The 22,254-nt window shown below is 39.0% G+C and overlaps 1 protein-coding gene across 14 annotated transcripts in view; it reads right to left on the bottom strand.

The window, feature by feature from the left end:
• The window catches only part of DMD (dystrophin), a 1,145,544-nt gene that overhangs the window by 23,223 nt on the left and 1,100,067 nt on the right, over window positions 1-22,254 (bottom strand). For 9 of the 14 annotated variants that reach the window (XM_074858566.1, XM_074858564.1, XM_074858571.1 and 6 more), the window contains 6 exons: window positions 21,194-21,305; window positions 16,093-16,229; window positions 15,284-15,322; window positions 10,643-10,708; window positions 9,273-9,338; window positions 6,038-6,196 (listed from right to left, as the gene is read on the bottom strand). In XM_074858566.1, the coding sequence (XP_074714667.1) occupies window positions 6,038-6,196; window positions 9,273-9,338; window positions 10,643-10,708; window positions 15,284-15,322; window positions 16,093-16,229; window positions 21,194-21,305 (579 nt within the window). The remainder of the gene's footprint in view (window positions 1-6,037; window positions 6,197-9,272; window positions 9,339-10,642; window positions 10,709-15,283; window positions 15,323-16,092; window positions 16,230-21,193; window positions 21,306-22,254) is intronic. The other 5 variants (XM_074858565.1, XM_074858578.1, XM_074858576.1 and 2 more) reach the window with 2 other exon arrangements.

The raw sequence follows: 22,254 nt of genomic DNA, 5'->3' as shown, positions 1-22,254 counted from the left end.
CTATTTTTCAAACATACTTCTGCCTCTCAGCAGCTGCATGATGAATGCATCCTAACCCAGGACTGTGCCCCCCTGCCCCACCTCCGCCAAGAACATGATCCCTAAGGGATGTCTGACCTACACAATCCCTCCTCTGCAGAAGTTTTAAAAGGTTAAAAAAAAGAGGTTGATCATTCTTAACTTCAGGTTGTTCCAAAATTCAAAATTTCTTTCTCTAAAACCCACTCAAAGAGGGAAGACTATGGAGAGGTTTTTTCCAAATAAAGTTTTTTGTTTTAATGAAATCAGAGTTTCAAGTCCATGAAAATTATCTGGAAAAAAGAAAGAAGGGCTATACTGGGTGTTGCCTTCCACATGACTTAATGTCTTCTGATACTTCTCGCTGAATACTGGTGAATAATTAATAAAAATACAAAAGGGAATAGGAATGAGCAGGACAACAGTATCACACACAGTCTTAATGCAGACTAAAGTTTATAGAGGATTGATCATTAAGCTTGTTTTTCACAAAGTCTGTACATAGTGGCTATCACTACCCCATGAGGACTTTCCCAGATGTACGATATAAGAAATACCCTACGAACAGCAGACTCAAAAGTTTGAAGTGCTGTAAAGCAAAAGATAAGATATCACCCTACGGGAAACTAAATAAATGCACTTGGTCATACGTACAACATAATCAGGTACCTTGCTACAAAGAAATCTACAATTATCGCCTCAACTACCAATAGAGAGAAGTCCTTCCAGTAACTATAGTATTGAAAAACAAGTGAGGACTGGGGAGTAACACAGATAAAAATGCCTTCATGTCTGATAAAAAATAGTTAAACACTCTTTCTGAAAGCCTACAGAAAAAAAAATAATTGTAAATGATACTGCACATTATCCAAGCAGAGATATGTCTGAATTTGTGAGTTCTGTAATTAAATACAGTAATATTGTTGGAACAAAGGAATGTCATTTTGAAGGACGCAGGTGAGTTTGCCCAGAGCACCTGTGTCACTGAGTTTTCCAGCTGCACCTTTTCAGTCCAGCTACACAGTCCTTAGTCCAGAGAACAATGATTCATCATAGCAACCACTTTCAGAGCCGTAAGAGTGATGCGGAGTGCAGACGATCAATAATATCATAATAATTGGGGTCTAAGCACACAGGAATGAAGATCTGTATTAACATAGGGGAAAAAACCTGAAAATTAAAAAAGAAAGAACTTGAAACCTGCTGTAAGAATATCCTAGAAGAGAGAACAATCGCCTCTTATTCCTACCTCTGGAATAGTTTTATGCTGTGTGGTGAAAAAGGATTGCTCCTGCATGCCAAGCATCCAAGGCACTGCCCACAGCCTGCAGTGTAAAGCCTCTGTGTCGCAAGGAAAGGTGTGCTCTGACATTTTCAGCATAAAATGGGACATAAGAGAAAGGGGAGATATAAAAGCGTAATCCTCTCTAAATGACTGCAACTGAGCAAGCACAGGCAGTACTGGGAAACCTGGCCTCCCTTCACCATAACTCAGGCTGGGTGACTTTTACATCCTCTTGCCACAAATAAACAAAGCTGCTGGATCTTCTGATCACTGGGAAAATATATTCTACTTCAATAATAGAAACATTCAAAGAAAACCCCATTTACTATGCTTGCACCTCTTTGAAGCATTCATGAAGAAAAATAACAGAGGAAGCATGCAATGTAACCTTGATTTATGCAACTGTAAAGACCTGGATAGTAAAGAGCTCATGAGTTATTAATCACATCTATCACTGGCAGCATTAATTGCCTGGTGACGGAAATCCTGGTGGATCCCATTTGCTGAGTAGTCCCCTCAGAGGCAATTGAGAATTTGTGAATTTTTGTTATTTTTCATCTCCCTGCGAGCTGGTAACTGAACCACCTACCCCTGTCCTTCCCTAGAGTGCCAGCGTTTACTAATGATGCTTCACACTCAGAAAATCTAGTTCCCCTTCTTCAGTTCCAAAATAAATACCAAAAGGAGCCACAGCATGTTTAGAAATGCATCACTTTTTTGCCACTGGCAACTACACAGAAGGAACTTATTTGAGAAGGCCATTCATCAGTCTTCAGATCTGAAGGAATACCATAGCTGCACGGAAACAGGGCAGCTTTGAGATTTGGGGTATCGGTGCTTCTCCAGCGGCACACAGTCCAATGCACTCCCAGTGCAAGTCAGGAAAGCAAAGGAAAGGCAAATACCTCTGGCTAGAGATCTCACTTACCACGTTCTTGTTACAGGACAGCTAAGAGCTGGGAGGAAAACAAGAGAATGCAAGAGAAGTCTCCCTTTTACAGAAGTAAGTCAGTGATATTGATTCAACTAAAGTATTAGGAAATGTTCACTTTCTTTAGTCATTAAAATATCAGGAAAGTATTTTAACTCTTTGCAAAAAGTTCTGAGTCTCTCACTGCAAACCTGTATGCTTTCTATTTAATGCTAGTACAGTGCATCCTAGTCAGTATAACCTATTCTAGAGTATAACCTATGCAATGTACTGCTTTAGATGGACACCAAATATCTGTTTTCTCTGCTTCTGAAATATATTTACTCTTAAGGAAATTTCAAAATGGTTTTGGGACAGTTTTATAATTGGGTTTTTCTCTTATATTGCAATATAGTAATAGTGTCTTCCATAGCAAAATTACTTTATGTCTATTGAATACATAAGAAATGGTCGTATCGCAATATTCCACGTGATGTAAAACTGAGCATGAGTCTGAAGGCCTAATACGCAAATGAAACATTTTCACCAATTGAAAATATTCTCTAAAATGCTCACATTTTAGCAAATATAAATTATTTAACTGTCAAATTTTAGCCATAAATTATTTAAGGAAGTCATATTTGCAAGCCACAAAACCACCAAGGTCTCAAAATGCTAGCAGATAAATAATGAATATCTAACAAGAGGTCCTTGGAACTGAAAAAAACCCTGTGTCACAGCTAGGTTAGTTTATAAGTTGGATAATACATTTCAGAAGAATTCCAATAGGCACCAGATCTTTTTAAACTGTCCAAAAGCAAAACCTCAGAATTACAATTTCAAAGAGTCTTTTTCATTTAAGTAACAAGTCAAGATGGAAATATTTGGAGACCAGAAACTGCAGCTGAAAACCAAATGGAGGTCAGAATTCAATAAAGCGCTCAAAAGAGATGAAGAAAAGTCAAAACATGAAGCAAAAAAGAGAAGGGCTTTTTTGAAAAGCAGGAAACCGTGGAGAACGGAAGAAAAAGAGAAATGACAAGTGAAGTGTTTTGAATATCGTAGTACTGCTTCTTGTTGGTACTTGATGCAGCGTTCCCAAGAGCTGCTGAGAAATGACTGCATGCGCTGACTCTAACTGTAAAATAATATAAGACAGAGCAGAGACAGCTAAAACTTCATTGTCAGAAATCATCAGAAGTGTACGCAAGAAAAGTTGTGTCGACGTAGGCAGGAAAGGATGACTTATCTAACACCGGTAGCTGCCCAGCCACTTGCCTTCCTGGGTGTAAGCACCACATCCAGCTCAGCACCAGCAAGGAGACATGTTCCAGCAACAAGACCCGAGGTATTTACAATGGAGATCAAAGAATTCAGGTGCTTTAAGGCTGGGGCTGAGGACCGAGAGGTCACAACATGCTTTGCATTGTGTTCAGCTCATTTCCAAGCAACAGATTCACTGAGTCTTTATGCTGCGGCAATAAACAACCTTTACTTGGAGGACATTTTTAGGATCAGCATGGGAAGGAATATGTGTTCACCCACTGGAACCGAGTTCAGGAATTGGTCTCAGGTTGTTGATTACCCTTGGCAATGGCCAAAAAAGGTTTTCACAAACTCAAAGGAGGAGAAAGACTAGAAAACAGAAATCTAAAGGGACAAGACTGTTTTTTAAAGGTAGATAAGTTATATGAATGGCTCCTGACTGACCCTGTCTGAACAGCTTATTTCTCTACACAGGAATCAGTGTTTCCTCCATAAAATCATAGTTATCTGGCTGTGACAAACTATCAGGACAACAAGAACCTGCTCGTTTTCGAGCATTCGCCTTACATTTTAAGTACAAGTTATTTATAGCAGTTTGCAGAGACAAAAGTCATGATTTTGTCATAATCAATGAAAATCACAGCAGTGTGACCTCCATGCTGTCCTACAGAAACAGACCTTGTCCCTGCTGTACTGAGACCTGAAGCATCCACAAAAGGCGAGGTTGCTTGCAGTGGCATCCCATTCCTAACTGAGCCTCGAACAGTACAAATGAGAAAACAACAGGCTATAATCAAGATTATATACAGCTCTTGTTTAATCCAGGATTAGCAAACTTCAAAACAGGTATTTTTAAGGTGTAATTCCTGTCAGAAATCTTTTAACATGCTCCTCCTCATCAGTAGTTGTTATATTAAATAAAGCTCATACTGAAATTTAAGGCATAACCCCCCAAAAGGAATTGTTTAGCCTATTTAGCTGTCTAACCCTAGGTTATACTAACGTTCGCATCTCATATTTCTAATCTAAAACGAAGCTGCTTTAAAAGCCATCCTCCTTTCTGGTGCACAGCTTATTTTCTATACAGACAAAAAAGCATTATATTTTTTCTTCTTCCTAGTGCTGTCTAAAAAATTAACATTCCTCCCCTGAAAACTAAGCTATTTTACTATCTGTACAGTACTAGCTATGCAGTATTTCTTAACTACAGAGGTCCTGTATGCAAAGTATGATGGCTTATTTCAAAATACTGATTTTCCTCCACTTTGGAAAGTACTTGGGCTTTATGTACTATGTAGTAGGAAGTCTGGGGTTTGTTTCAAACAAAATCTCACTGCTGTTTAGAGAGCAAGAGCTTTGTTTACCACAGTTTTCTGTCTGAAACACATCCTTTATGCCTATTGATCCTCTATGTTCTCCTGATAAAAGTGTGTGATGGAGCCACTGTAATTGATTAGTACCATCCAAAAAAGACTTATGCATGGAGAGAAGATCTATGACACTGCCAACTCTTGCATTATTTTCTTGACATGCCTAAGGTAAATGATTACTGCATTAAACCCTCAATGTAAACAAAAGTACCTAGCTCTTAAAGAAGCAAGAAAAAAGATCATGAAAATGCCAATAGACTCTACCATAAAAGCTGAGGATAGCAGAATGCAAACAAAAATATTTTTTTTTAGATCTAAATTACGTTTATTTTAGAGTCTGATTTTAGTAGTTCATGGCTGCAATTGCAAATCTGCCAGGGTCAAGATCTGCCAGTTTCTGTGCTGATGGCCCAAGACTTCAGAGTACCATAGAAAGAGGACTGCAGTGTTGTGATGCTGCAAGAATTGAGTTGGGGTTTTTTTTTATGATTAATGAAGGTAACTTCAATTAAACTTGAGATTAGAAGTGGTAAATGACACTTGGTATTGAAAGGCTGAAGAAATGGCAACAAGCAACACCAAACAAATAGAAAGAAAAGATGACCCAACTTTTAACCACTATGAAAGTACTCAATTGTTGGAAGAAAATGCACCTTTATAATTCACTTTATCCCTAAAAATGCTATCAAAGTGAATTCCATCTAACTGTACAGTACAATTATTTCACGGATTCAAATGAATTGAGAGAATTTAAAAATCTCATGTATCCCAATGACCAACCTTTTTGAGAAAAGCCTGACTTTCCAAGAACTTCTGCCTGTCTCTTCCAGAAAGGGGCTCAGTAATCTTCCCTCACTTAACAGCAAAATAAAGTAACACAGGTATGAAGCTCACTACTATCATGAAAATAAAGGAAACAGTAGCACAGAAGGAAATACTATGAAACACAGTCAGCAGAGCCTGTCACAGGTGGCACCATGAGTATTAGAGTATTAGGTGACCCACGTATGGCTGAAGCTTGCCATTTTGGAGGTTTAGTGAAAGAAACAGTGCTGATTCACTGCTGCACTGGGAGTGGGAATGAGTTAATGATGACAGGATTTCAGCCTCAACCGTTATAGAGAGAAAGCTTCCAGCTTCAACCTGAAGTACATGCCTGAGGGCTGCACAGCTGGCGGCTGGACCCACCTGTTTTCCTCCTCCAGGTCTGCGAGGATTCTCTCCAGTTCCCCTCTTTCCTCACTCTCCAGAGAAATCAGGATCTGGGCAGGGCTTCGGGGCTGGCTCAGGGGGGACTCCTGGTTCAGACTTTGGCAGTAGTGCTGGATTAACAAGTGTTCATCATCGCTGGAAAACAGAGGATAAAACAGGCTGTTCCCTTCCTCATTTTTAACTGTGCAGTGAATATGAGGAGATGATTCACTCCCAGTCTTCATTTCTTACAAAGAGATTTGCTGAACTCTTTGTAATGAACAGCAGAGCAATGTAACTTAAAGCAAAATCTGCTGAACTGTTTCACTTAGTGTCTGATGATTTTCCTTCTCTGCAGAGTCCACCTCTTTTCCACTCTGCCTCACAGATACTTAAAGCAAGTTTTGCCACAGCTGACAACCTAGCTTTCCTCTTTTGCCTAACTTCAATTAGGAATTTGCTTTAGAAAAAGGCCATCTTCTGCTGCCTGCTCTGTGTTGCACAAGGGTCGTTCAAGCAAAGGCAAGGCATTTATTTTTACACCTACAAACTCTCCTTATGTAATAAAGGTGTCCTTTATCTATTTTTCTCTATAAAATTGTAAATGAGGTGAAATAAACAAATATGACTTAATCTAATGAAATTACGCTATTTTTCACTGAGGGGTTTTTTTTTGTTTTAATATTACAAGTGATGTACTCTGTCAGAATGCAAATGTATTCTATTTAATACATATGATCTCTCTCTTCATTTCTATTGCTCCCAAGGCTGTCCAGCATTTGAAACAGAAACATCTCTGTAAGGGAAAAGCAAATCCAATTCTGAAGACCTTGACCACCTCCCAGAATTACGTGAGTGTTTTAGGTGCTAAGATGCATCCAGGTCCTAAGCTATGCAGATAACACTAGTAGTCACTGTGGGAAACCATGGAAGGTTTCTCTTGACACCACAAGTCAAGGACACAAAAAAATGACACTGCTGTTGGGAATCTTGTTTTTCTGGTAGTACTTATAAAATAAATCAGTCTAGTTTTTTTCTGTTAAGTTTGTAAACCAGCATATAACAGGCATTTTGAATAGCTGTTATTGTTAAAAAATTAGAATTGTCCTTGTTTCCATTTTGTTCCAGAAAATGTTAATCATGCCATTTTATAGACTGCAGGAGCGCTAAAGCAATGTAGAACACATTAACATTAGTTCATAACAGGGAAATACTAATTTTTCACAACGGGCATCCTTTCCTTTTTCTAAACAAAATTTTACAGGCTTCCCAGTTCCTAAATTTATACTTTTCATGAAACACACTTCAACTGTGATTTCCCTCAAACAACTGCTTTGCATTTATAAATACCCTTATGCGTCATAAGTGAATTAACAATGAAAAAGTGACATAACTATTGCAATATGTCACTTTGGAAGACATATGCCTGCACACATTTTGTATACATAATTGCAACAACACTACATATCAAAATGTTTTCTGGTATCTATACACATTATCTCTTTATTTCCCTTCTTCCCTGTCTCCATCTAACTGCAATTATAAGCCTGATAATACAAAACCTGTAAGAATGTCAACAAATAATACTTAAACATAACCTGACAGACAAAACAGAAAGAACTACAGTTGCTAATTCATGGTAAACTTTGATTTTGCTGCAATTTGTATCTGGATCATATTTCTTCCAAAATTCAGAATGCACATATTTATTCTCATTTTAATAGTACCAACTGAGTAACAAACTGGATAGTGAGTGGTTAACTTATTAACTGAATCATTTAATACAACTTTCAATTAACCAAAGAATGAATTGAACAGTAAGACCAAAGTGTAATACAAAAGATAACTGCTTACGTATGGTTTGTGACTAATGACACTAAAGTATTACAGGAAAATCCATATATAATAGTGTTACTACATCCATAACAATACAAAATTGACATATGACTTGGAAACAAAGTTTTCATTAACTAAGTGAAACTATACTGACATTGTGTATACATTAGTTTTGAGGTGTCATTTTAACTTTCTCCTTTTTGAACCAATAGATTATAACAATGTACTTGGGCTGTACAAGGGATTTTCTTTCAAAGTTGGTAGGTAACAATCCTACCAAGTCAAAAGAGAAACTATTTAGAAACAAACAGCCTTATTACTATCCAAAAACATCTCCCAGGCTCACAACCAACCTTATAAAATACTAGTGATTTGGAATCTCAATTTAAGTGAATTAAAGCTGGCAAGAGTACTGTGCTTTAAAGGAATGCTACAAATTCAATAAAAAGAAGATTCTGCTTGAATTTTCAAAAAAATCCACACCTTAAACTGTGGTAAAGATGAGATTATGTAGAACAGAAAAAAACACTTATAGAGAAGTTGGGATTTGAGTTTTTTCATATTTGATTGATTTAGAATCTGTTCTATGGCTTCTCCTACACAGTTCATTAACGCACACCAAATTTTCAAGCACGACAATGACTTATGTGCTCCTATCCTGTTTTTAGAAACATTACTCACAGTTTTCTAGTTCTATGTCCTTTCATTCGGAGAATAAACAAGATCAAGAAAATTGTGAGAAAGGAGAAATATATTATTGTGTCAGAAAACCACAAAAAGGTCTCGGTGTGACATTAGATTGAAATACTTTTTAAACATGAAAATTTTTATTTATGACTTTAAATGTGAAATAGTACAATGAATGCTTGTCAGTGATCTGTCCATTTAAAGTTTACTACTTCTAATACTTCATGATGAGAATAAGTTCCTCATGGCTTACATTTGCAATATATTTTGGGTATTTATAGACCAAAGATCCACTAAACTTCTGATCGACACTTTGCCCACAACATTTACTAGCTTACAGCAATTTAACCACGATTAAGCTTGCAGTACAGATAGAAGGGTTATCTTTTTATCTTCACCCTTAAAACATATCAGATGATGAACATTTTTTCCAATATGGGAAGTATTTGCTGAATAAGTCAGTAATTTCTTGGAAGAAACCAGTAATTTTATTTTTGAAGGTATCAATCACCTGTTGCACAAATTTGGTATTAAGCTATAAGCCATAAATCTAGGCACTACGATACAAACTGAAAGAGCATGAGTTCATCATTAAATTGAACCAGATGTTGATACATGGCCAGGCAAATTCAGCACTACAGACTTTCATTAGAAGTTATTAACCTTCACAAGAAAACACATGTCAAAAATATTAAGACAACCTACTTACATGCTCTCATTAGGTGAAATACTGTCATTTAGATAAGAACCATTGGTGTTCTCCATTTCTGCTAGCCTGTGGAAAAATAAACAAGACTCATTAAAATCAATTATGTTTTCCAGAAACATTATTTGCTCTAACATTCCTGAAAGAATTAAAGAGCATGATGTTTTTGATGAATTTGAAACTCAAATTAATTTACACTCACGGTTGACTACCAAAAAGTTTTGCAATAAGCTATCGCAAAGGATTGTTTATTTGTTACAATGACCTGGCTAAACTCACTTCTCAGTTTTCAACCCTTTCTCTGAGGTTACATTCCACTCTTCATGATTAATTAATTCCACAATCAAAGAAAGGCCTTAAGATGCCAGGGGATTAGACAAATTGCTTTGTACCTGGCAACGTCATCAACTGTAACGATCAGTCATTTCTCATTGGTTTTCAACACTCAGCCCCTCCTAAATGTCCTGCCATAATTCAGAAATACCTCTACCGATCAAGTGATTTTAAGGGAGAGAAAGAGGAGGCTGCAATAACTATTTTTCATTACCTCAACCCTTGCAAATTTGCTTGCCTGGTAGAAAAAATTTTCATATTTGTGCAATTAACCCACTTTTTGATTCTTAAGAGCAGTATGAAAGCAGACAAGTGAACTAAAGTGGCAATATACCACTATTTTAATCCTCCAAATCAAGGAAAAATCCTGTTTGTGGTATTCCACAGGTGAATTACTTAACATTAAAACGGCACTTGAGATTCACATAGAGTTTGGAGGTTTCAGCTCTTCTGATTTGACTGATTACACCAGGGTCCATATTAAAAACAAAACCCTATGTAGAATCATAGAATGGTTTGGGTTGGAAGGGACCTTTAAAGGCCATCTAGTCCAACCCCCCTGCATCTTCAACTAGATCAGGTTGCTCAGAGCCCCATCCAGCCCGACCTTGAATGTTGCCAGGGATGGGGCATCTACCACCTTCTGAGCAACCTGTTCCAGTGTTTAACCACCCCCATCATAAAAAATTTCTTCCTTCTATCTAGTCTGAATCTACCCTCTTTTAGTTTAAAATCAGTACCCCTTGTTCTATCACAACAGGCCCTATTAAAAGTCAGTAACCTGAGTACACAGCTTAACAAAGACCCCACAGGACCTAAAAGCCACTTCTGACCACATACATGCTCTGGCATGCGAGTTAGTTGGCAGGCTGGTTAACAGCAACCACGGACGATGCTCTGCATCCCAGAGCCTGGAAAGCAAAACCCCAAACCCTGTGTTTCTTTAAGAAGCGCTCAGGCAGCAGCTAGCCTTTGGGTTTTTTATTTTTTAAAATGATTGTTTAGAGAAAGATCTGCCTAACGTCCAGCTGGTCTCATACCTGCTAGCATAATGTTCAATGCGTGAATGAGTATCATCATGTGAAAGCTGAGGGGACGAGGCAGGCCTATAAGGCAGAAAACACTGATTAATCACAAACAATACCCCCTTAAAAGTAAAAAGACACTTAGCTATGCCTATACCCTCACAACTCTATGCCTTATGCTTACGCTACGTTTGATAAACAGCAAGTTACAACTCCAGGTGCTGTGTGTGCCTCCTCAAGCCATCGGTGCAATGTTTTCTGGTACCACACCAGGGATTTTGACCATTTTGCAATCCATCTGTTGCAACGACTCTTCTTCACACCAACCCCCGAAGAACCCTTTTCCAAAGGATTTATAGAAGACCTTTCGCTCTGGTTTTCCCTTCACACCTGCTTCCTTCATTGGTAATGCTGCTTCACATGCAGCCCTTCACCGGCTGCGAAAGCCCTGCTGGGAACCTCTCCTCTGCCTCCCACCCTGTTCCAGTGCCTGCTTCCAGCACATCCCACTTAAAAAAGCCTTTAAAGGACTACTCCACGAACAACTAGAAATAAATACAAGAGACATAAAATGTCTGAAATAAGCCCTTAATAACACACTGCAGACACTGACGATTTTGCCTAGCTTTTTTCCAGAGTTGCAATCTGAACCATAGATCAGTGTGTTATACAGAAGGACGCTGTCAACTATTTTGGGTTTTCTGCCTGACAAATTAGATGGTATGAGGTCCTCTTCACTTTTTTGTTGATGAAAACAATTCATGGGACTTTTCTCATCAATTGGAGTATTGTTTATTACAGCCTCAACTCTGGAAAACGTCACCATTGAATTATGTTGCTTATGCAGTTCAAAGAGCACCCTTTGCTGCCGTGTGGGATTTTGCCAAGCTACATGTATCAGGAGGTGCTGGAATAACAAAAAATGATACAGCTTCCCAAATTGTATGACAATCTCATATTTTAGCTAAATCTCAATTTCTCTTTATTCTGCCTCTGAAGACTCTCCTTTTGGAACTCCTGACTGAAGAAGGACTTTCCCCCCATTTTAAATTGTTGGATACTGTAGTTCAGGCTGGTTCTGCTCAATGGGGACTGCACTGCATCACAAGAGCAGATAGGTTTTGTATTTACTGGTTATAAACCAAAACTGTAATAATCTTGTAGTTCTTAATGCTCCTGTGTTAGGAGTTTGATAATCCTGCAGTAAATCTACTAGATGGGTCATATTCCAGTTTTCTAATCAGCCTGCAAAGGGCTCTAGAAAATGAGGATCCTTCTAAATTCATAGAGCTGTATGCTAGATACACAAAATTCAGCATTATTTATGTCTCTTCTCACAGAACAGCAAAGTTTTTCTCTTTAAGACATTACAGGCCAAATATCACGACTCTCATTTTGTCTGAAATGAGCTTTGGCCTCCGACTGTACTTTTACCCACGTTCAAACATTACCACAGCACACCAGAGGATAAATACTCAGTTCACAGAGCTCCTCAGTGCAGCAAAGATTCATGTGGATGGGCAATTGCTTCTCTGCAACGTGATATCCTATTTTGTGTAAGAACATCTACACTGAAGGGATGGGAAAAGGATGCAATTTATACAGAGCAGTGGATTACGGAGCAAGATAACAACGGTATTCTGATAAAGCGATGCTATCCCCATTTTTCTATTTGTTTCACATACAGCAGATATTAAGCTGGTCTAAGTGGGTACTATCAATGAAAAAAGAGATCTTGGTTTCAATGACACAGAAATGTTGCTGCTAATACTGTGCGTAGACTAGGAAATCTGTGTAAAAGTAGCTTTATTTTTGAGCTATATCATTCTCCTAGTCCCTCTTACCCTGGCATTGCACGTGTATTTGTACCAGTACAAGGGAAGGGATAGCACCTGGTTGGGATCAACTGGGCAATGAAGAGATGTCCCTTTTGGCAGTAGTGCGAGGCAAAAGATGGGCCTGACTGCATGATTGCATACTTGCTGCCTTGAAACTAAGCTTCAACTTCAGAAGTGAACAAGGTGTGTAATATATACATATATATATATTTTTAAGACAACACAGTGTTGTGTAACTTGTTGAAGCTGATACTGTCTCTCCATCAACTGTAGGAAGGGGATGAGGCTACATTTCCAGATTTGTCTCCACTTCAGAACATACTGCAATGGAGATCTACCTCAAACAGCTTTTTAAAAGTTTGCTTAAGAGAGCAAAGCTGTTGAGAAGCACTGCAGTCTTTGTGTTGAATTTAGCGGCTCAGAGGCACACTTCTGCCACTATCCGAGCAAGCTTGAGAACGACTGTGCTGCATTGCAGGCTGTTGTGTAGACATACTCTTAGGTGACCATCTGTGCTAGAGCTCACTGTCCTTCCTTTCTGAGCACACATACTCAGCCCACCTAATCAGTTTAAGCAGTCAGCAAGAAGGCTGAGAGACATAGCCAATATTTAGCCAAGATAACCGTCCCTTTTACAAGGGCTCCACAGTTGCATTGCTCAAGCTGGGGTCTGCAGAAACAGCCTGGAGAATTCCAGTCAAGTGGTTATCGAGTGGCAGATACCACCTCCTGCAATTCCCTGCACCCCCAGAGACCTGGCTGGGAGGACGAGGGCACTTTTCTTGCTGTTCAGCATTTCAGCTGATGCTTCTTGAAAGCGCAGAATTAAGTAAATTGTATTTGTGCCACTGACAGCCCACAGTCTAAATAAATAGACACACACTCTCACAAAAAGTGTGAGCTGGCCCTTTAATGCCTGGCAAGCAGAGTATCTATGCAAAATACTGGATAATAAGCAGTCAGCATCACTAATCTAACAAAAAATATATACCTATGTATTTATAAACATGTATACTACATGTTGATGTCAGGATAGCACTAGTTGCTAAACACTGCCAGGTTATGCTCTTCTGGAGTACTTTGAAGATTACCAGAAAACTGGCATGAAAGCACCAGAAAAAGGCAAGATCTTAGAAAACATGGGAAAGTTTTATGATAATCAGAATAAGAGGTTTGACTGTCGAAGTTGAAATCAGTCCTGTAACTGAGAAATAGCTTTACACCTGGGTAGCTCAGTAACTTGTGTTCTAAGCCCAGTGTTCTAGCACAAAGGAAAGGAACAAAGTTAGCAGAACAAAATGAAGAGCAATTCTTCCCAGCCACTATTAATTTCTTAATTTTCTGCTTTCTTGTCAGACCAGACAAAAGGATAGTGTTCAGGAAGATACCTGAGTTGGTCTGATAAAAGGTGCAACTTCTCTGTACAAATTCTACGGCTCAGTATTTCTCAAGTTTTCTTAAGTGAGTTAAATTTCATGTAGTATATGACACCAAGCCTTTGGTGTAAAGCTACCGGTGTAGGCATACCATGATGTTACTATGGTAAGTAACTAGAATTAAGCATGTTATGGCAGCTTAATTTCATGTTATGTCAGACACAGCAATGGCATTCCATATTATCCAAGCTTTCTTTAAATGTTACTTTTAACTTTGTAGTTGCTCTAAAGGGTAAGAAATCTAGATCCACAGTTGAGTATATAATATGCTGCAATCATCCCCAGATGCATTTATAAACAAAAGCGCATCCTAAAGTTCAAAGCCCCTCTATTTGTGTCTGGCTCCAGCCTTTTGGCGTTTTCTGTGAGTGAATCCTCAACCATATGAGGTTTGCAGTACTAGATGTGCTTGTAGAGGTAGAGCACTTCACTTGACTTCCCAATGCTTTGTACTCCAAATGAAAACTATAAATCAATATTACAATGTGTACATTTCACTATTGTTTATTCTACCAAAAACTCAATGAAGGTGCAAGCCATATACATTTCACCATATAGAAATATATAAAATTCTATTTACTAGTTTCTCATTAGTTATCAATATGTGAGTTAGAAACAATCCTTATTTAACATTATTCTAAAATCATCCATGTACCACTAGTAGTAGCAAATGCCACAATGGTTAAGTATATGTATCTTTAGTTTATGCTGAGGGTATTACTACAACAGTAAGACAATGCACGTGCAGGAATGATGCAAGAATGAAAATCCATTTTCATAGCCGAAAAATCCTGCTTTTTTAACTTCTGAAAAAAATACAGTAAACATTTCCTCATTTCAACCTGCCTTCACAAATCTTACTGTAGCTAAAAAACTGTAATAAAATATGCAGTGAGCTCTGGATTAACTGGGGCACATGAGTGTGCAAGTGTGCACAGTTGCGTAGAAAACCAAATTAAGCTTTATCTACAAAACGATGTTAATTCCTGAAACTGAGTTAAATCCATCAAGTTCAACTTCTCTTTCAAAAAGCATTTAGTATACATTCAGAGGGATCGACACTTATTCAGAAACACAGGCTTTTAAATGACAAACTCTCATAAGCATTAGTAGGACTGCACCAAAATCCCTGTTAATTTGATGAGAATACATACTCCAGAGAGAGTATAAAGTACACAATCCAGGATTGCTGGGAATTCCTGTATTTATCCCATGCTACTCATTTGGGATCAAAACATTCCTTCAGAGAGTGCACCAAAGAAAACAATCATAAAGAAAGAAGAAAATGAACTTATGTAAAACTAAACAAAGAAACAAACAAAAAAGAGTGAGGGAACGCAGCAGCAGTAGCAGCAGCAGCACACTTCAGCAAAAGTACTCACGCAGAATCTACTGGCCAGAAGTTGATCAGAGTAACAGGACTGCAAGACAAAAAATGAGGAGGTGAAGAGAGAGGCAGAAGAAACTCAGCAGCAAAATAATTATAGAAAAGTTTAAAAAAAAGATAAATCACAACAACTAAAAAACAGAAATCCAACAGACCAACATGAATGTGAAGAGCAACCAACCAAAAAGTGAGAAAAAAACTGAAATCTAAAATTAAAAAAGAAAGAGAGAGAGAGCGCGAGAACAAGCTGCGTGCAATTGCCATTAAACAACTGATTAAACTTGTAAAAAAAAACCAAAGGGAACTGGGTTAACTCATTAATTTCTCCATGTGCATCATTATTGCTTTTTTTCCCCATAAAGACATCAAAGCCATTTAATAAGATTAAATTTATAGGGTGAGAAAAGAAGAAATCAGCTGGGAAGCTTGCAAACACAGTAGCCTAATTAAAAAAATAAAACCACGGAAAGATACCCATTTGGAAGAAAATAAAAATTTAATGAATAGATCATTAGTCTCCAAATTGCCATATCAAACTTAGAAGTTTATAAGGCTGTCAGTAAGATGGTAAGTATTTTTCTTTTACTAACTGGAGTTGAAGTTCCTGTGTAAGGACAGGTGAAAACAGATAAAGGCAATGGCAATTGGAATCCCAGCTTGTGTGTTCCTGCCAGCCAAGGTTAACAGAAATGAAAGAAATAAAGAGGCTTTATGCATTTGGGAAGTGAACGGAGTTGGCACCAGCTGGGGAGCTCAAAGAGCATACCAAACCAATTGCTACTTAGACACTTTAGAGCTACTCACGTTTCCATGTTGTCTCCCTCCAAGACAGTTTGCACAGGCAGGTAGCCCATTCGTGGGTGCTTTGCAAAATATCTTTTTGTTCGAAATTTGTTTTTTAGTACCTTGGCAAAGTCACGGACGTCTTCTCCTGAAGTTGTCTGAAAGCCACAAATCACAATGAAATCATCTTTGATGAGGTTATTAAGGTTTTTTGGTTGCCTCTTCCTTTGCTGGGTCATTTGGAAGAGCTGTGGCCACATCAAGCAGAGCTGCCAACGGCTTGACCTCCAGAACCACAGATTTCATTTATTTATCGCCATCACCTCACAATGTACTATACCACAAAGCAACACTGCTAGTGGGGAGGAAGGAGGAAAAACTGAAGCTCTGAAAACTCCTGACAGGCTCATGCCTCATCTCAGGTGATCTCGAGAGGACAAGCAACAATTAGACAAGAACCTGTCATTTCCTCATCTGGCTTAGGGGACTCTCTGCCTGCTTTTTGTTCAGCACAAAAATGGCTGTAATGGAGGATACACTGCCAGTCTGTGTGTCCAGCTAGCTTCACCACTGGCTGGATCCTGACTTTTACCACACGATCATCATCTCTATCTCATGAACTTTTCAGTCTACAGAAGTCAGACCCATACTCTTGGTACATTTTCTTTCCAGTTTCCCTTCTCAGCCTCCTCTGCCATTAATATTTTGATCAAAGGGAAACAAAAAGCAGGTGAGAGCTGCTGAAGGCTCTTTTATTTCTTCCTGCACCTGTTTAATCTGAAGCTAGCAGGCATTTAAAATCAATACCCCGAGGAGAGCACAATTTGCACAACGTTTTCTACTCCCTTGCCTGCAGTTGGCTTTCCTTGCTGCCGTAGAGACCAGCAGAGGAGCACAAAGTGGAAATAGTTTCCTAAAGACCAGAATGAGCCAGGAAGAGTTCAAAGAATGTCTGCTGGGAAGATGTAAGACTTCTTGCAAGTCTGATTAAGAGCCGGGAGATTTTCTGAAGAATTTTAATGGAAGATTTCAGTTACTTTACTCAGGCTGCACTCCCTTCTCTGCACCTCGCAGAGACACTCAACTCTGAAATACTGCTCTTCTACAGTAAATTAAGTTCTTCCTGACCCACATAACGATATTGCTTCTCCAGTGTATCTAATTTGAAGGAAAGAAATGAGGTAAAAGTTAATCTTTCTGGCATTTTTTAATGAGTTCTATGCCTTCTATTTAGAGGAAGGAGGTGCTGAGACCTATCAGTCAAGCCAACCTTCACATAGCTGCTGAAACACAGATGTATTTATTTTTAATGATTGCTGGGGTAGAAAAATTAAGGATGCCCTGAAAAATAATCTGCAGAAAGACTGAAATGCATTAACAGAAAGGACAAATCTTATCCCTGTACTGACAACACCTACAAGCTTCACGTAAAACTGGAAAGAATTTGGCTCTCTTTCCAATCAGTCTGTCTGGTAGGAAAATTCAGTGTGAGCAATGACTGGCAGAGAAGTGACACAGCAGAACCTACAAGCCAGTACAGCAGCATCCGTATTTTCAAGAAACTGCTTGATAGTATTAAGTATCACTTCCTCAACACATCAGAAGTAAAGGCATTTTGGGGAAGGGAGGGATTAAGTATGCCCAGGCCACTCAGAGGACTCCAGAAAGGGGATTTACTGAGGTGGCCTCACATGCTCCAGCAGGAGGGAATTCCCTCTGCTGAATGCCATCTGCAGTGCCTGCTAGGAGAGCTCCTAACCAGGTTGGCATCTGGAGAGCACACAGAGCACATCAGCTGGCAACAGAGAAAAACTTTTAATATTTAGTCTCAGTATAAATGGATTAAGCACAGCTTTCTGTCCAGCTTGTTCACTTGTGTCATATATAACCATTATAACCGTTCCTGCCTTGTCTATTTTCAATGCTGTGAACACTTTCCATTGCATTTGACTGTAATTTGGATTGTTTTCAGGTATCATTAACAATAAAACATTTTTCGCTTCGACCTTCCTGGGGCTGTTACCCCACCTTGCTCCCCCAAACCTTCTGCATGACAACCAAACAGGAAAACAGTGTGCTTGCACAGCAACATCCCAATCTAGCTGGTAGCACAAGAAACCCAAGAAGAAATATGTCTTCTAATGACAACTAGAAGCATGAGGCACTTCTCATACGATCCAACTGCCATTTAAAAAATGTTCAAGGAGCACAAGAAAGGCAAGCAAAATGTGATTATTACGTGGACAAGATGATAAACTGAAGCTATTTTCAGCCAAACGTTCCGATTTAGTCCACAGATGTTTTATTACACATGATTTTCAGAGTAAAATCATCCAAAACAAAATTATCATCAGAACTGGTTTACGAGGAAGAAACAGTGGAGTTTCAGCATCCCAGCTCTCTTAAATCACAGCAATACATAGGCATCTGTGTTGAACATGTTTCAAAACTATTCCGAAACCAAAACTATTTCATAAGAAATATCACCATCTGACTTTTCCCAGTCTGGTTTAAGAAAGTGCCTTGCCAAACCCCACCCCAGACCTCAGCCCCGACTGTAAACACTAGCTGTAGACAGGTACCTCAGTATGACATGCGTCCTTCCAACAAGGTGTTTTTTATGCTGGTGTGTCACTGTTCATTAAACCTGAACAGAAAAATGATCCTACATTCAAATCCCAGTCTAGAAGTTGTCTTCTATGCTTTATTTGAAACCCATTTAAAATTCATCTCTCTTTGAACAATAAATAGAGCCATGTCGCTTTCAGGAACAATTGTTGCAATTTTTCTGTCTAAATGAGAAGTAGGGAACTGCCTTGCCCTTATTCTGCCTCAACCTTCTGCAGGATAGAAAAAATTAGCACATCCCTCAGATATTTACCATGAGTTCTCAAATATCCCCTAAGCAGAATTAAAGACTGCAGTGCTTCAAAATTTCCTGGAAGTAAGAGGGAGGGGGAATAAAATTATCAAAACACTTCATTGTGCACGTCTAGCTATTGCAAAGATATATCAAAGAAGGCATCACATGTCTTCAGCCTGCCAAAATGCATTTTAAGGCGAGAGATTTGTCTGGAGGAAGAGGAAAAAATGTTCTGCCACCTGCAAACCCCTTTTCATTCATCTAGAAAACAATTACATACTAGACATGATAGCTTCAGTGGATGTCTTGTGCAGTCACACAGCACTTGAGTTTATTTTTTCAATAGCAGCAACACAAAAAAGATCAGGGCTTGCTGTGTGTCACATTCACTTCCCCCCCCCCCCCCCCCCCCCATTAATCCTTCTCTAATTCAACTGGCTGCTAGTGCAGCCAGGCACGGCACATTAACACGGGCTGCTGGAGTTCAGGATTCACAAAAAAATGTACTGGCTGTGAATGGTTCTTTATTCTGCAATCTGGACGTGGTTGCAGGTTTTCTGTTCACAACTGTGTTTGGCTATAAGTGACGTGAATTTTTAGGGAGAACAGAAACCTGCTGGATCCCATGTAGCAATAAGTTGCTACAGGCTGTGGGGGTGTCTGACAACCCTTTTTCGTTTCTCTCTCCTCAAAACACATCTTACAAACAGGTTAAGAAAATAGTAGCAAGATGTTGGTTTGTGCACTCTACGCACCATTCACAAATCTCCCATGTCACTTATTAGCAAGAATAAGAGCAGCAAACTGCAGAACAAAACCATCGCAAATTCAGCAAAGGGGTATTCAGCTGCAGCTGGAAGGAATGCTCCAACGCAGTCGGTCAGTTGGTCGCTCTGCCTACGACTGGGATCATGAGAGTCTGCTCTAGGAATGCCTGCGATGGAGAAGGCTGTTCAGACCTGCCCAGGCAGTGCCAGCACTTCCCTCTGACTTGTGCAGCAGTTCAGGCAAATCCAGTAACCTCAACCCTTGGGGGACAACACTGAAAAGCAGCAGTCAATGAATACCAACAAAAAACTAGCAAATGCACATTAGTTTTCCTTGCGGAGATTCAGATTAAATACTTGCCATTTAAATGCTACAATAAAAGTTTATAGATTGTTTTTGCTTTACTATAGTATTTTAAGAGAATGACTTTTTCCCTCTCTTTCCTAAGTTTCTAAGAAAAGCTGAGAGTTTTTACTGCATTTTGGCCTTGCCTTTTTGTCTGGATGAAGATGTAAAGACCATTTATATAACTTCATGAGGCTAGTCCGTGTATAATTTTGATGCTTTATTTTCACCATTTGTATCTGACCAGCGGATGAAAGTACAAGACTAGGGACTGTCCCATCACGCCAGGAAATGACAACCAGAGAGTGCACTGCTTCAAGACCACCACAAACAATAGCAAAGGCAGTTGAAAGCTCATAATGAAAGGACGACTGGAGAGTCCTCTAATTTATGTCCCTCTGCACTGGTCATGAGTTGCCAAAAGGAGCACACTGAGAAAGTAACGTGGAATTTCCTTTGCAAGCTGTCTGGTATGAAAGAAATGTTTACTCAAAAGCGATCCCTTTGAGAGCTGTGAAGCAAGGGTGAAGACCCTCACCACACATCAATGCAGCATATCTGCATTGCGCTGCATCGAACACCCTGGCTTCCAGTCTTCAGAAATGAAATCTAACTTGCTACTCTTGAGAACTCGCCTGGTATTTTGTATCATCAAATGATCATACAATACAAAGGTATTCTATACTACTAAATAGTAAGGACTTAAAAACTCAATCACAGTGTTGCAGGAAAAACAAGTGAAGTGGCAACTTGCCTTCCTTGAGGAAAGGAAGAAAAATCTCACACTGATATGGAGAAAAGTTTGCAACATAAGATGCGAATGAGTATTCGCACAAATCCGGCTTTCTGCAGGATCCATAAACTGAATTATGGCACTGAACATAGATAAGTCATTAGCACACAGTAATACATTACAACACAGCATTGTACAAACAATGAACTTCAATTTACTTCAAACCATTGGAATATCCTTTACTATATCCTATACATCAGCAATTGCTGGCATGTATAGTACATAAAAGGTGATTAAATTATAGGGGGAAGAAGAAAAGCCACCCAAATGCTCCATTACCTTGCACATAGGAAATGAAGTTTTTCCTTTCTACATAAGAAGGGACAGTAAGGGTCAGTAAAACAGCTACTTACTGGTGTGCAGTATTCCACCATGGGATAGTGCATTTTATGACCTTTTGCAACACGGCCAGAGAAGAAGCAACTTTGGCAGATGTCATAGTTAAAGTGCTTTAAACTTCTGTACCTAAAAGAGGAGGGGAAAAAAAATCATGGCTTCAGAGCTTTGTATGTGAATGCTTCATAACTGCTTGTCAAGTTTTCGATGCAAGTTCTCCTCCCTGAGATGTCACACGGTGTGCAATGCCAGGAAATGCTCCTCTGTCACTGAGGGACTGGTATTGCTGCCTCAAATGTTTATCAAAGATCTGAATCTTCACAAAAATTTTTAACATTGGGCAACAGTGAAGATTTCTACACAACCATTTTCTCTTAACATACAAAACACACCACCACACTTTTTGTTTCTATAACGCAAATTTCAGTTCCTTTGCTCTTCATCATGATTCCTAACACGGAATGTCCCAAGGAAGTAAAATCCAAATAAGTAATGCCCTCCTCAACAAGTCACTCCAGCAAACTGCTAAGTGCTGCACACAAGGCAGGAATTTGTTTGTGTCCTTCCTAGCACCTCTATCAAAACAATTTTCCTGTACGGCATTCCATCCATGCAAAACTCTGGATGCACGTTCAGGCCATTATTTAAACTCATCAGCTCTGTGAGGCAGTTAACTGTTGTATCTGCTATGCTGAACTGCTTGAAAGAGCCGGAGGCATAAGGGTTGTCTTGTTCCAAATACGCGACGCAGTTCAGTCACAATGACCTCAAAAGAACATTGTTTTACACGTACTGAGGCGCACAGTATTAGCTTTCTAAAAGCCTTCCAGTACAGTATCTTTTTGTCAAGTGTGTACACAGGGTTTCAATGACTTACAAAGCCAGAGAAAAACTCTGCAACAGACAGATTCTACTATCATGATAATAGATTTGTTATATAAATTTAAGAGACAGATGAGATCAGTCAAGTAAAATTAGATGCAAACATAGAGCTCCAGTGTCCACTTCCCAAGTTCTCAATGCTCACTACAGACTATCCATTCACTTGCCATCCTTTGATTTTTCCAAGTGCTGCATT

The sequence above is a fragment of the Strix uralensis genome, chromosome 2 (genome assembly GCF_047716275.1).
Source record: "Strix uralensis isolate ZFMK-TIS-50842 chromosome 2, bStrUra1, whole genome shotgun sequence".
In the NCBI taxonomy this organism is placed as follows: domain Eukaryota; kingdom Metazoa; phylum Chordata; class Aves; order Strigiformes; family Strigidae; genus Strix; species Strix uralensis.
This window is presented reverse-complemented; position numbering and strand designations above follow the sequence as displayed.